Consider the following 15,117-nt stretch of genomic DNA (forward strand, 5'->3'; position numbering starts at 1 on the left):
AGTCACTATGAGGAATCAACATAAAAGTGTCGGAGCAACATGGAACATGGAGTTTTTTTGGTTGGTCTTAAGGCCCGTTCACGCAAGCACGATAACAATATACAAGATAACTATGAAGATAAGGATATTAGCGTCCACACCGGCGAACAGAATATCGTCTGTTTATTCTAAGCTCACGTGCATCTGCCGCTTTAAATTCTCGAGCTCGCGAGAACAGGATTCTGATTGGCTGTCAGTGTTTGCATCGCGTTGTATTTTTACTAAACGAGTCGGTTTTGAAAATGAGCGACGCTAATACAGTAGAACAGTAACGATTTGGTGAAGCAGTCGAGCGAATTATTCAATAACCCGCTTAAGCCGTAACACAACAGTTGCCACCTACCGGCGCAAACTACAGAAAGTCTTGGCAAAAGAATCTTTGCGAATAGTGAACCGATCCAAAAAAAGGAGTCGACTCGCCGGAACGAATCAAAATTCCCACCTAGCGCCACAAAAGCACTCTTTCGGCTGTGCCCCAGCAGAAGTGAAGCGGTGGGAAGGACTGGGCGCCTCTCTTTCGTCACACGCCGCGCTGGCCCGAGCCGAAGAGAAGTTTTTCAAACCCCCATGTGTTTTCGTACGGGGAAAATGTTGTTACAACGGGGTAGCTGTTCGTAGGTGCGTTTTAACGGAAATCATGACACTTTCGAGCGTTCCGGACAACACGATTTAGGCACAACGGCGCTGTTTTTCTTTGTTTATGCTGGATGCGCTAGTCGGGGCAGTGTTATTGGATAGTAGTATTGTGGTCTAGACGAGTTTTCTCAACCCCCTTCTCTCCGGAGCGCTGGCTAACATTAGCAGCATAGCTGCTGCCTCTTCCATACTTTCGTAGAACAACGGGAAAGTTGAGTCGAGTCGGGAGACATGGCGGAGACCAAAATAATTTATCACATTGACGAAGAGGAGACGCCGTACTTGGTGAAGATTCCCATAGCGGCTGAGAAAATCACTTTGCTGGACTTTAAACAAGTTTTGAACAAGCCGAACTACAAATTCTTCTTCAAGTCTATGGACCAGGACTTCGGGTAAGCGAATGCGGGAAAACGCACAGAGATGTGGTCGAATAGCCAGGACAAAGGAGTTTTTTTTTATTGTTTGGGAAACAAATCAGTTTGTATGCCGTGTCAGACGTTGCCGTGAGGGTTAGGGAAAGGTTTTCCACGAGAAGGACACTGTTGTGGGTGGTCTGTAGTTGTATCAAGCCATCACTGCAAAGGAACTGTGTGTCCATGTCTCGACAGAGTTTATCAGATTCTGGAGTCTGACTTTACAGGTATAGGCTGAAATGCCTTGCCCGTAAGGTTAGTTAGTTAATATGAAGCACTGTCATTGTGTTAGGGCAGATGTAGGATATTCAGGATATAAAGTTCTTATAGTTTTAAAATATGTACTACCGGTTAAAAGGTTGGAGTCAATAAAAAAACCCCCAATACTGGTATTTAGCAAGGACACAAATTAAATTGATCATATTTATTTATTGTTTTATATATTGATTTTATATAAATGATGTAGTTTGAACTTTCTATTAGGGTAAAAAAGAAAGGGAAATTGTTTTTCCATAAACGCTAATGTTTTCAACATCAGTAGCTAACAAGCACCAAATCAGCATATTAACATAATTTGTGAAGTATCATGTGACAATGACAGACTGGAGTAATGACTTTCAAGGAATCTACTTTACCATAACTTTACCATATCACAATATTCTTGTTTTTACTGTATTGCTATTTAATGAAGCTAATATTTTGAGCATAAGAGACATCTTCAAAAACATTAAAAAAAAATCTTACTGACCTCAAACGTTTAGTAGTGTGCAATTTGTAGCCGTTCCGTTTTCTGCCAACGCATTAGATGTCGTATCCCTGGTGTAGCAAGATTCTCATCCTGTCCCTCACTTCTTTGAATACGGACCAAGTTTTTAGTGTCCCACTGTTCTGTCGGTCCTTTTTTTTTAATAGTGGAGTTCTTTGTCTCTGACTGCATATTTGGCCTGAATCGTCCTGCTATGGACAGAATACCAGCCAATAAATCTCAGCCACGTACATGTCAGTTATGCATTCTCCAGATGCTACTGGAATGTCTGTGGTAATCTTAGCAAATTAGGATGTTATCATCTGACTGTAAATACTCCATCAGTTTGACAGCTTACACTTACATGAATTTTGATATGAATCAACGGCATTCACCTGAAGCCCTGTAAGCGTAGAGCCATACTAAAACAAACACATTAATCAGTTGACGGGCAGTAGAAAATAAATACAAATATTTTACATGCTGCTGGAGTGTGATAGTGTTTGCTTGTAATTAGTTCTTTCAAACAATTAATCGTGATTAATTGCGTCCAAAATTTCACATAAATATGTGTGTGCGCAGTATATATTTATTATGTATATATAAAAACGTGTGCATATATTTAAGAAAAATATTCTGTTTAAATTTATATATATATATATATATATATATATATATATATATATATATATATATATATATATATATATATATATATATATATATATATATATATAAATAACTGTATAGCATACATATGTAAATATTTAGCAAAACAGATACTGTATGTGTCTGTATTTATATGTACATAATAAATGTATATATTTAGCACACACACACTCATTATGTAAATAAGAACTTTTATTTTGGATGTATTCATTTGTTTGACTGCATCAATTTGAATATTTATGTTTTATTTGATTTCGATCACAATACACTATAGAAGCTTGTTTCTGCCACGGGTTAAAATAAAGTGGAAAGGTAATGGTGGTTTTTAGTCTCTCGCAATTCCTTTTTTCTTTTTTTTTCACGATTGCAAAAAAAAGCAAAATTGGAAAAAAAAACAAAATGCATGAGGAAAAAGGTCAAAATTCTGAGTTCTGAATTTTCTCCTTCAAATTCTGAGTTGATCCTGCAATTCCCACTCTCACAAAAACAAACAAACAGGTAAAACGATTTGCAAATCTTTTTTTTTTTTTTTAACCCTGGAGCCAAAATGGCAGCCAGCTGCGTAGCATTGTACTAATAGTGCTAAATTGGTGTAACTACATTACAGAGATCAGATTTTTTTTTTTCTGGGTTTTACCGGGAAAGCGAAATCTGAAGACTTGATCGTTTCTTCTTTCCTGCCATGGAAGAGAGGCTGCGAATGTCTCGTCAGTTTGTGTTATTGTGGAAAGGGTGGACGTGTGTGTATTATTGTTGAACGGCGTTGGATGTGGATGTAAGCTGATACGGTAGTGGAGAGGGACAGAGAGCAGGCGGCGGCGCTGTGATGCTGCAGTGTGTAGAGCCAGCTGTCAGTCTGACTGTGTGTGGCAGGGGCTGGGGTAGCTCCGTGTTTGGGGAGGGATTTGGTTGGAGGTTGGAGACGGGCCATTTGCTTAGTGTCTGGGATAGAATCAACAGAAAGAGAGTGAGTGAGAGAGAGAAAGGAGCAGAAGACCCCTTGGTTTCTCCAGGCTCCCTTTACATTCTCTCTGCTGTTTTTTTTTCTTCTTCTTTCTTTCTTTAAACATCCCCTCAAGAGTACAGACCAGATTCCAGCTTGGTTTTATTCCTCTTTACCTTATTCTGTGTTAAGTGCAAATACTCCAAATCAAAATAAATATCGAAACGCTGGCTGCTGGGCCAAAATGTAACAATCCTTTAACAGGCCCAGAGCTCATTCTGTTGTGAGGGCTTTTGTTACAATCAGGTTGTGCTTTGAGTGTGTGTGTCTTATTGTGTTAGAGGTCAAGGGTTGTTTTTCAAGTACAAATGTTGGGCTTAATTAGCGTCATTACAGTGTTTGGGGGTGGGATTGTTTCGCAAGCGTTAAAATTCAGGAGAGCTTTGCTTTCAGGAAGTGCTTTGTGAGATTGTTGTGGAGTTACATCATCTAGTCAAATGTTTGTTTGGTTGCAGAGATGAACAAGCAACGGTTTGTGCACTCAGATTGAGATTAGAAAAATAGTTTTAAATAAATCACTTAATATTTACTTCATAATATTAGTGGTGAATCCTAAGTCAAGCATCACTGTTATATTATATATATATATATATATATATATATATATATATATATATATATATATATATATTCAAATGCAGAACTGATTAAACTTTGGCATAAGGTCCTATCAGTGTTATATTGGTAATGAAATTTGACATTCATTGATCTTATACTTCCGTATTTTTATGCCTTGCAAACTTGAACACTTGTTTTTCGGCGCTGTGTTCTACTTTGTTATGGCAACAATACTTCTGCTGAGTTGTCAACAAGATAATGTTATCTAGCTGCCTTACATGGATGTGATTTTTGTCTTTTGTTGAGTCTCGGAAGCATCAGTAAGAATGTATGTCTATCGCTTTACAAATGTTTGGGCCCATTTTTATGCCGACTTAAACTTGTCTTCTTATTAATACTGAAAAGAGTTGCTGCTTAATATTTTATGGAAGAGTTTTGTAAAACGCCTGATATAAAATACGGTGCAGTGTGAGTAATCTTAATTTAATGCTTTGTTGGCAACAGACGTAATAGATTTAATTTGTTTGAGCGGGGGCATTTGGCCAATTCAGTGGAATGTTAGCCCCAAGTCAATTTAATTTGCATCAGATTGTATGGCTTGTAGATGATGTGTGAGATTAGTGTTCAAATGTGCAAATATTTCCATAGTAGTATTTAGGACAGATTAGTGCGAGGGACCAGAATATTATATAAAATTGGATATTGTGATGATACGTTTTGCTTTTTATTTTCTCGATTTTAATATATAGCAAAAACCTCTACCCGGTCTCATAAAGTTAGTATAAATACTATATATAGTGTAAGTATAAGTTAGACTTTAGGCATATTTATACTATTTTGCGTAATAATATTACAAGCTTTTTGTTTTTATTTGGTGCACTATTTATGAGCGTCTTGATGAGACCGGGTTCAAGATCTAGTAATGTATCATACATGCATTTAGTCCATATGTAAAGCCAAAATAGACTAGATGCATGCATTTATGCATAAATGCGAAAGTCTTTCAACATGTGTTCTTTTTTTTAAATTTTAATCCTGTCTCTCTTTGATAATTGTCTGCTCAGGGTGGTGAAGGAGGAGATCTCAGACGACAGTGCCAAGCTGCCATGCTTCAACGGAAGAGTTGTCTCCTGGGTAAGAACTGTTCCAGTTCTCTCTGTCAGTCAGCAGCTTCGCCCCAAAACGATGATGGGTTTTTTTGTTTTGTTTTTTTGCTGTACTGTCATATGATGCTTAATGGTCTCAACCATCCTTGGTTATGTAAGTGTGAACTACACCATTCCACTAAGCCTCGCTGAAGCTCCTCATCCCTGTAGCGACACATAACAGGGCTGTTTTGATTTATGTCACGGTGAATCTTTAAAGAGCACCAGGAGTTTGTGTCAGGCCCTTTCGCACAGAGCCTGAAATCCAGCCTCTTCTAAAAGCCCTCAAAGAAAAGCAGGTGCTTAAGTCAAAAGGCTTGGACGAAACCAGACCCACTGGGATGGAAATAGTAGACTACCATCAGGATAGCTCTAGGTCCCTTGAGAAGGAGTGTACAATAACCTAGCATCCATTAGCATGAAGAAAGGAAAAGACCATACAATGATACTGTATGTGGCCTCTTATAATTCATCTGATGTTTCTTTCTTTTCTCAAGTATCTGACTTTGACTGCTTTAACGCTGTAATGCGGTGTTTTGTCACAAATTGTGAAGATTCTTGATGTTTTTGTTTGTTAACTAACATTTTCTATTGCGATTCTATTCAGGCTTTTAAAAAAAAAAGTTTGATCTCCCCAGACAGAACTGAATAGGGTTTCCTGTCTGCTTCCAGCTATTTACTTCTCCAGCTCGTTCTTCGTTTAAATTGTAGTTACGTAAAACCCAGACACTGGATATGTTTGACCTGAAGCATTGTGTGATCAGTTTTACACTTTTGAATGAGCTCTACGAGTATGTGTTGGGTAAAAAAATAACGTGTTATTATTGTCATTAGATCTTTTCACAGTCCTATTCGGTTCCTTGTTTTTTATGGATCACATTCAATCTCACTCCAGTCTTCTCTCTTCCTGTTAGCTGGTGTCCTCAGATACCCCAGCAGCCGAACCCCCAGCTCCTCCAGTAGAGGTCCAGTCTCAGCCCTCACCTCCTCCTCCTCCCCTGCCTCCACCTCCTGCCGAGAGGACAGGGGGCATTGGAGACTCCAGACCACCTTCCTTCCAGTATGTTATCTACATTTCTGTTTCCTTCCATGAATGACATTTTGTGGATGCTGTGCTCTCTGCAGCAGTATTCTCTCAGTCCCTTTAAATACACTTTCTTAGTGCTGTCAAAGGATTAAACATCCAAAATAAAACTTTTCGTTTACATAATATGCGTGTAGGGTTTATGTTTTATATGTATTATGTATATATAAATACACAGACATATAGTATATATTTTGAAAATATTGTATCTTTTTATATATATATATATATATATATATATATATATATAGATAGATAGATAGATATATATATATATATATATATATATATATATATATATATATATATATATATATATATATATATATATATATATATATAGATAGATATAGATAGATAGATAGATAGATAGATAGATAGATAGATAGATAAAGATACAATATTTTATCAAAACATAGCTTGTATCCTGGATTAGTCAAAATTTGTCAAGCATTTGCTTTGGAAGATAAAACAGGACATCCTAATTAAATATTACAAATGCATGCTTTTAATATGATGCAAAAAAATGTCATTTAGAAAACTTTCAAAGTGCTTCACAGTGACAAAACTGTAAATGTTGCAAAATGCAAGTATAAACCATTAATTTTTGGGTGTCAGATAATGTGTTACAGTAACCATTGTTATAAAGCAATTCATACAAAGCTGTACAGAGTTTAACAACATTATTAGAAAAATCAGCTTTGCCATCACAGGAATACATTTTTAAATGTTTTTACACTTATTTTGATAAAATAAATGCAAAAATGTATTAAAGATGAAAAACCTTTGAACATTAGTTTTTAAGCATGATACATGATAGGGTAATCCAATATTTTCTGTGTGTAGACACAACCATGACGTGTTTGGTAACATCAGGTAATGACTGAAATGATGTCTTGAAATATAAGCTGGTAAAAGATAATGGCTGTTAAGAAAAAGTAAGACGCACAATGTATTTTAGCGAAATTGCTTATTCCTAAAACCAGTGCAAAAATGCTAATGAAACATGACAAAATACTTCTATTCAGAATAAGTTATTTGAAAATCTAAAAGCAGTTCAGCTTTTCAGGCAAAATTATCTCCTTGTTTGTAATTGTTCTTTTTATGCAAATAAAGTCAAATACACTCATGAAGAATGTGATTTTTACCTCCCCAGTGTAGGGCCTTTGCTCTCAATTTCTTGTCAGAGATTGGTTTGCTAGAGGCAGCTTGCGTTTAAAAATTTAAGGTTCACTCAGCATGCAGAGGTGTACAGATGTGTCATGAATGTAAATCATTGCATGATTTGTGTGTGTGTGTGTGTGCGCGTGCACAGTCCCAACACTGCAGGCAGCCTGGAGTCCTTAGATGATCAGACCGAGACCGAGTCAGTCGTATCTTTCAGGAGAGAGAGACCTCGACCCAGAGAGAGCTTGGACCAACATGGTCTGTTCTGTCTTCTATGTATCTAATAACCTATTATCTAAATGGCCTTTAATTACATTGACAAAAGCAGTCCATGATGTTCATTTTGCTGTACTCTTTGTGTTTTTGTTTCAGGGCCTCGTATGAATGGGCAGTCCCGTATGGACAGACACCTGGCTGGCTATGAGAGTGCTACCACTGTGATGAGCAGTGAACTGGACACCACGAGCTTCTGTGATTCAGATGACGATGACACGATGAGCAGGTCAGAGCTAGTGTGCAAGATCGGATTGGGGTTGGAAATATTTTGTGGTGTTAAACGTTAAAATAACATGCATCAACTTTTAAAGAAGTCCGCTTCAATCAGATCTCTGGTTTTGAGCTGTATGTGTAACGTATTTATTTATTTTTTTATGTCAGATGGTTATATTTCTGTTATCTGAATCAAATGATTGATTGAATTTCACAAGAGCTTATCAGCATCTGTGCAGGGTTTTAGTCCAGTGGTTTTCAAATGGTGGGTCACTATGTAAAAAAGGTTTGCATGCAGCCTAGGAAACAATGTTAAATGCGAACACTGCAAAGTGCATCACAATATATTTGCCTGTGGCGAAACTAGTAGACTTATCTTTTATTTTTGACATCAAAAACCACGCTTCCAATCAAACTTTACAATATTCTGATGCAAACTCATCTGTTGCTTGGTAGAAGACAAAATGCAGGTGTGACCCTGACCTAGATTAGATTAAATAGACACTAATTTCGTATTTGTATAGACATGTTTTTTGACAGAATTAACTAATTGGTATTTACTATAAAAAAACTAATAATTAACTTATTTTTATATTTGTATTATGTTAGGTTTCCATTTGATGCTGTGTATAATAATATGTATCCTGAAGCATAACCAGTTGAGAAGCACTGATAAGTAAGTGTTGCAGTTTACGCCTTGATTTATAATTGTGTATTTTGCTAAATCAGGTTCAGCAGCTCCACTGAACAGAGCACGGCGTCTAGATTGCTGAAACGCCATCGCAGACGCAGGAAACAGCGCCCACGACTGGAGAGAGTATGAAACACCCAAATGATTCAATTTAAAGGAGTCCATCCAAAATTCTGTCATTTACTTGCACTTTAAACCTATATATTCTTTCTACAGTTTAGGTTCCTATTTACATTCATTGAATTTTCCATATAATGTCCATAAAACTGAAATCGGTTGCCAACATTTTTCAAAACATCATATTTTATGTTCCACAGAACATACTGGTTTTGAACCATAAATGGAGTAAATGAAGAAAGACTTTGTATGATTGGATGGACCGTTTCTTTAATTATTTGATACAGTTGTTTGATTGAGTTCTTCTTCGTGTTTATTTTTTATAGGCTTCCTCTTTCAGCAGTGTGACAGATTCAACAATGTCCCTAAACATCATTACAGTCACCCTTAACATGGGTTAGTCCCATTTCTTACTTGTTTTCACCTGCTTTTCATTAAATACGTGTTGTATTAAATTAATACCACGCTCAATTCTGTTTGTTTTGTCCTACAGAGAAGTATAATTTCTTGGGCATCAGTATAGTAGGTCAGAGTAATGAGAGAGGTGATGGAGGCATCTACATTGGCTCCATAATGAAAGGAGGAGCTGTAGCTGCAGACGGACGCATTGAACCTGGAGACATGCTGTTGCAGGTGTGTGTGTGTGTGTGTGTGTGTGTGTGTGTGTGCATTGATAGGAAGTGGTTAATGTTAGGAAATCTTGAATAAGTGAAATCTGTACATCATGTTATCCATTTAATGGAGGACCAGCTTGTCAGATAATTGATGTGATTATTTTAACTCCTGTCAAACTTAAATATTCAACATTACAATGTAAAACTATTTTCTCAGGCCACGCCCAGCTTTAAGACGCATACATTGTGGCCATTTTATTGGTAATTAGCTGTAAACAAAGGCTCAGGACTTTCACTACTGCAGGGTTAATGCAGTTCTGTTTTAATTACTGCTTCTAATGTTTGTTAAACGGGTTGTTTGACTGTCTGTTTTTCTGTGCAGGTGAATGACATCAACTTTGAGAACATGAGTAATGATGACGCAGTCAGGGTGCTCCGTGAGATCGTCCATAAACCTGGGTGAGTCCGTGAGAGCCGCTCCTCTTTTTTTAAATGTACAATATCATGGAATTCTTTTTTGATGACCAGTACAGCAAAATGAAGAACAACATATATATTTAAGTGGTTAAATTAGAGGTTTAAATGGTGTATTTTATCCTGTTGGGCTGCCACAGAAGGTGATCTCCCCCTGGTCAATGCAGCGTTGTGGTGCTGTTCATGTGCACTTAATCCAGTTATCTTAATCCAATTATTATGACATGGGTGGAAGGGAGAATTACAGTTGGAGGATGTTGCATTAGATCTTGTTATTATTAGTAAAAAAAAAAATGTAAACACTAATATATAAACTGCAATGGTATCATCAATTTTATTCTCTTAGACCCATCACCTTGACTGTGGCAAAATGTTGGGACCCCTCTCCACAAGGTTATTTCACCCTGCCACGCAGTGAGTCTCATTTTAATTCCCGTTTCATTTATGAATTAGATTAACATTTTTGTTCAAAAGTTGTTGTTTTTTTGTATAAATTAATTTGCATTAAATTGGTCAAAAAGGACAGTGATGATATTTATAATGAAGGTTGAAGATTCTATTCATAGAATCCTGAGCTAAATTTATCAAGGTCATTAAAATCAGCTGTTTGCAACATTGATAAGACGTGTTTGTTGAACACAAAATCAGCATTTAAAAATTATTTCTAAAGGATCGTGTGAAACTGAAGACCAGAGTAATGACTTGAAATTGAATTGTAATAATATTCACAGTATTTTCGGTCAAATAAAGGCAGCCTTGGTGAGCAGAAGTGACTTTTAAAAGTCCTACTGACCTTAAACTTTTGAGTAGTATTGTACGTGTTTAATCTATCGTGTTATTTGAGATTTGTTTCTGTAACATCCTTCCCTGTATCGTGCCTTAGATGAGCCGATCCAGCCCATAGATCCAGCAGCATGGATCAATCATTCGGTGGCTCTCACAGGGGCGTTTCCGTCCTACCCGAGCAGCACAATCACCTCCAGCTCATCTGTCACTGAAACGGAACGTGAGTGTTGCACTTACGTCAACTTGACTTTTTTTCTAGACTTTTTGTTTTACAAGCATGCTTTCTCTATCCCTATTATTTCATCTCTCTTTCTGTATCTGTAGGCTTTGACGAGTTCAACCTGTCTCTTCGCTCTGACATGGCATCTGTTGCTAAGGCCATGGCATCTCCTGAATCTGGTTTGGAAGTCAGAGACCGAATGTGGCTGAAGATCACCATTCCCAATGCTTTCCTAGGTCAGCAATTTTTACCTGATACCGTATTTAAACACTGTTCCTAAATGATATTTGTGACTGAGACAAATGGGGTTTCGATCTAATCCTGTGTTTTGTTTTCTCTGTCTTTTATGATTGTGCATATAGGTTCAGATGTAGTTGAGTGGTTGTATCATCACATTGATGGGTTTCAGGACAGACGGGAAGCTCGTAAATACGCCAGTAACCTACTCAAGGCTGGTTTCATCAGACACACTGTTAACAAGATTACCTTCTCTGAACAGTGCTATTACATATTTGGAGACTTCAGTAACTGTGAAAATTGTAAGTAAAATCAGTTTTTATCATAGATGATAATTGAAAGAAAAAATATGCATACACAATTTTTTTGGTTCAATCCATACATGTTGTTTAATCTCTCAATGTTTTTTTTGTCCTGTCAGACATGGCCAACCTTTCTCTTAATGATAACGATGGTTCCAGCGGTGCTTCAGACCAGGACACTCTGGCGCCTCTTCCATTACCAGGGGCAACACCGTGGCCTCTGCTCCACTCTTTCACGTACCAGTACCCTCACCCCTATTCCACCCAGCCACCTCCTTATCATGAGCTCTCCAACTACAGCTACGGCCCAGGCAGTGCGGGCAGCCAGCACAGCGAAGGTAACAAACTACACTGATCCTCATGCACAAAGTTGTATGGAAATGTGTGAACGGACTGTTAGAGATTTGATGCATCAGAGCTTAGTAAAATACACTACCGTTCAAGGGTTTGGGGATTAGTAAGATAATTACTATTACTATTTTTTTAATTTGTACTTTATCATTAAATTGTTTTCTTCAGCATGATTGCATTAAATTGATTTAAAGTAATAACTTTTACATTGGTAGTGTATTTCAAATGATTATGCTTTTAATTTTTAGCAGTTGAAGTTTTGTTGCTTTCGTGTGTTATTTTAGGTTGATACAATACATCGATTTACAAATTTACACCGAAACACAAACGTAATGTGTTATCAATGACAAGCAGCATGCATCTTGTGTTCTTGTCACAATGTGAAGTTTTCTGTGCCCCTGTTAACCCTGGTTGTGTACTCGTCTCTTTCTCTCAGGGAGTCACAGCAGTGGCTCCACGCGCAGCGACGGAGAGAAGAGAAGGGGCAGTAAAAGCGTATCTGGAAGTACGGCGGGCGGCAGCGTACGCGACGATAAATCTCCCGGCGGGGGCGGGGCCGACTCGCGTTCTGGCAGCGGCAGCGAATCAGATTACTCTGTTCGCAGCAGCCTGAGACGAGACCACGGCTCAGCCACGCCCAGCGAACACAGTCGCTCCAGTCAGCGCTCCAGCCAGCGCTCGCATCACCGCGTTGCCCCACCTGCTCATCTCGCCCCGTATCCGCCTGGAATCCCCATCCCCTACAACCCAATGATGGTGATGATGGTGCCTCAGCATCCGCATCCGCACCCACACCTAGCACTTGGGGCCCCGCACCCACAAACACCTACTTTGCCGCCCCACCCTGGCTTGCCGCCCTCCGGCACCCCTGGTGGGCCTCCAGGAGCTCCTCCGACCCGAGACCTGGGCTCCGTCCCGCCTGAGCTGACAGCCTCTAGGCAGTCTTTCCACTTGGCTATGGGCAACCCCAGTGAGTTTTTTGTGGATGTGATGTAATGAAGGATGTAGCCGTCGATGTACAGGTGAAGGAGTGAATGCAGTGAGGTTCGTAGTCACATGATAACTGTGAGTTCCACTCTGTGGCCGACAGAGATGTAGTTTACTGTATCAGTGCAGCTCTTTAGAGTTAGTGTTTGTCCTTGACGGTAGGAACAGGGTTTACGGAAGGGTAGGGAGTCTTGCGTAGCACAGACTTCAACATGTATTTTGTCTTTGTGGTATTGACCACAACAGGGTCTGGCCTTCTTAAATGACTGAAATGAGTCCTGTTATTTTCCTTAAATGTTTCCACAAATTACTCCCAAGGCCTTTGATTAGGTCTCATGATTTTTCCAGAAAATATTCTGTAAATGGCAATTCAATTCGCTTTACACACCTTTTTAAATGACCAACATGATATTCAATAGAATTATAACTTTAATTTTAAGTAAAGCATTCTGTTAAAAAAAAAAAAAAAATATGGAGGCTTGTTTCAGTCATGGGTTAAAAACATAAAAAGGCAATTGCAACTTCTATCTAACAATTTAGACTTTTTTTTTTTTTTTCTCAGTTCTGAGGAAAAAGTCAGAATAGTGAGATATAAACTCAGAACTTGCGATACTGAGAAGACGCAGGGGAAAAAGTTGAAATTGTGTGATTTTAAAAAATATATAAAAACCAAAAAAAAACAGCTTTTTTTATTTTTTAGTAAATAGGACGTAAAAAAAAAAAAAAAGAACTGCGAGATGCAAACTCGGAATTTGGTGGAAAAAATGTAATTACAGGATGTTTTTTTTTTTTGTTTTTTTTTTTTGCTTCTTACCATTGCAAAGGGGGAAAATACGAATTGTGAGATTAAAGTCGGGCTTCCATAATAAAATGCATGCCTTTAAAAGGATTTAAATGTTTGCAACAATCCATCTGGTGTATTATGTCTCTAAGTATTGCTTTAAAGTGTACCAAGGAATCCTGAAAGCTATTCTCTCATGTACTTTATACTGTACACTTGAAAAATTGCCTTTGTAATCTGTCTTTGTACAGCTGAGTTGAGCCAGGGTTTATGGAAACAAATATTTGGTTGTCAATTTCTGAGATTAAGAACTCTTCTGATTCCTGGTGTTAGAAAGATATCGCTTTCAAAGACTTGCTGGCACCCTTCTAAATTAGCAGATTATAAAATGATTGTAGTAAAACGGTACATGCAGAGGAAGTTTTAACCCCATAAAGGTACTTTCTGGGTAGAATGGGTTGTTTGTTTTCTACTCCAGAGCTTCTTTTTTTTTTTTTTTGATTCTTTGTATGACTGATAATCATAGCGCCTTTTTATATGAGTTCATAGATATACAGGTACAAGTATACAGGTGCTACATAAAGACTGAGTCTCAATGGAATGCCATGTTGAAGTGTTACATTTTGAATATCATAAGATACTGTCACTTTGCATGTCTTCACTCCAAATAAATTTGATAGAATTAACTCTGAAACTAGTCTTTCTTTCTGGAATTAATTGTTTGATGTCTTGTTTTTAGTTTCAGTTCTTATGTACAAGAAATTGTATGTATAATGCATCACTGCTGTACCAATGTGTTATAGCATTAAATATGGAAACACCCTAGGTTGTTAAAACGGAACAAAAATTAGGTTTTTATTTTTGCTAAATGTTTTCTTCCAGTGCTCTTAAATCTCTTTTTCTATCCCACATAATCAAACTGTCGCTTTTGGATCATCCACAACACATGCCAGAATCAGTCGCATTGTAAGTTCAGTGACTCATTGAGGTGCAGTTTTTATATTTATAGAATTTATATTTATTTATTATTAATTCAAATTATTATTATTTATTTTTAAAGTGTTTTCCCTTTTGCAGTTATACAGGCTTTGTCACAAACTGCCTTCAAAAAATGTTTTCATTATTTTATCATTTTCTCTGCTTGGTTTAAACGGCAACTTAAATTCTAATTTTTATTTTTGCAACACGCATATTTGCAACAACGTGGCAGCAAAATAATCTTCTGAATTTGCTATTTGCTGTCGGGTCAGTGTGTGAAATATTTACATTTTTCGTAATCAGGACTTTGTCATAGCCATGTGCCTACATAGAAAATGATCTACACTAAAAAAATACATTTAAAATAAATTCACTTGCATTGACGTTTTTAAGTAACGTTACATAAATGATGTATTTATGTAGTGTTATATTACATAAATTAAATATTAAATGTACAATAATTTAATTACAACATAAATTATTTTAAACTATAATGTCTTATTTTGATTTCGTTGTTTAAATTTATTGTAAGTTATGTTTTAGATTGTATTTATTTATTTTACATATGCACATTTTGTTTAATCTATCTTATAGCATGATGTAAATCTAATCACTTTCTATATGCCATTTA

The 15,117-nt window shown here is 37.2% G+C and overlaps 1 protein-coding gene across 1 annotated transcript; it reads left to right on the top strand.

Moving 5' to 3' along the window:
• The first annotated feature begins 498 nt into the window (after positions 1-498).
• dvl2 (dishevelled segment polarity protein 2) lies at positions 499-14,202 on the top strand. The gene is made up of 15 exons (XM_043245649.1): positions 499-1,067; positions 5,128-5,197; positions 6,123-6,268; positions 7,608-7,717; positions 7,832-7,961; positions 8,678-8,765; positions 9,083-9,152; positions 9,250-9,389; positions 9,753-9,829; positions 10,191-10,258; positions 10,728-10,850; positions 10,955-11,086; positions 11,213-11,389; positions 11,509-11,727; positions 12,177-14,202. Exons 1-15 carry the CDS (start codon positions 907-909, stop codon positions 12,734-12,736), a joined length of 2,271 nt encoding a protein of 756 aa, XP_043101584.1. The 5' UTR covers positions 499-906; the 3' UTR covers positions 12,737-14,202.
• Positions 14,203-15,117: the final 915 nt, after the last annotated feature.

Source organism: Puntigrus tetrazona, chromosome 7, assembly GCF_018831695.1.
Source record: "Puntigrus tetrazona isolate hp1 chromosome 7, ASM1883169v1, whole genome shotgun sequence".
Classification (NCBI taxonomy): Eukaryota; Metazoa; Chordata; class Actinopteri; order Cypriniformes; family Cyprinidae; genus Puntigrus; species Puntigrus tetrazona.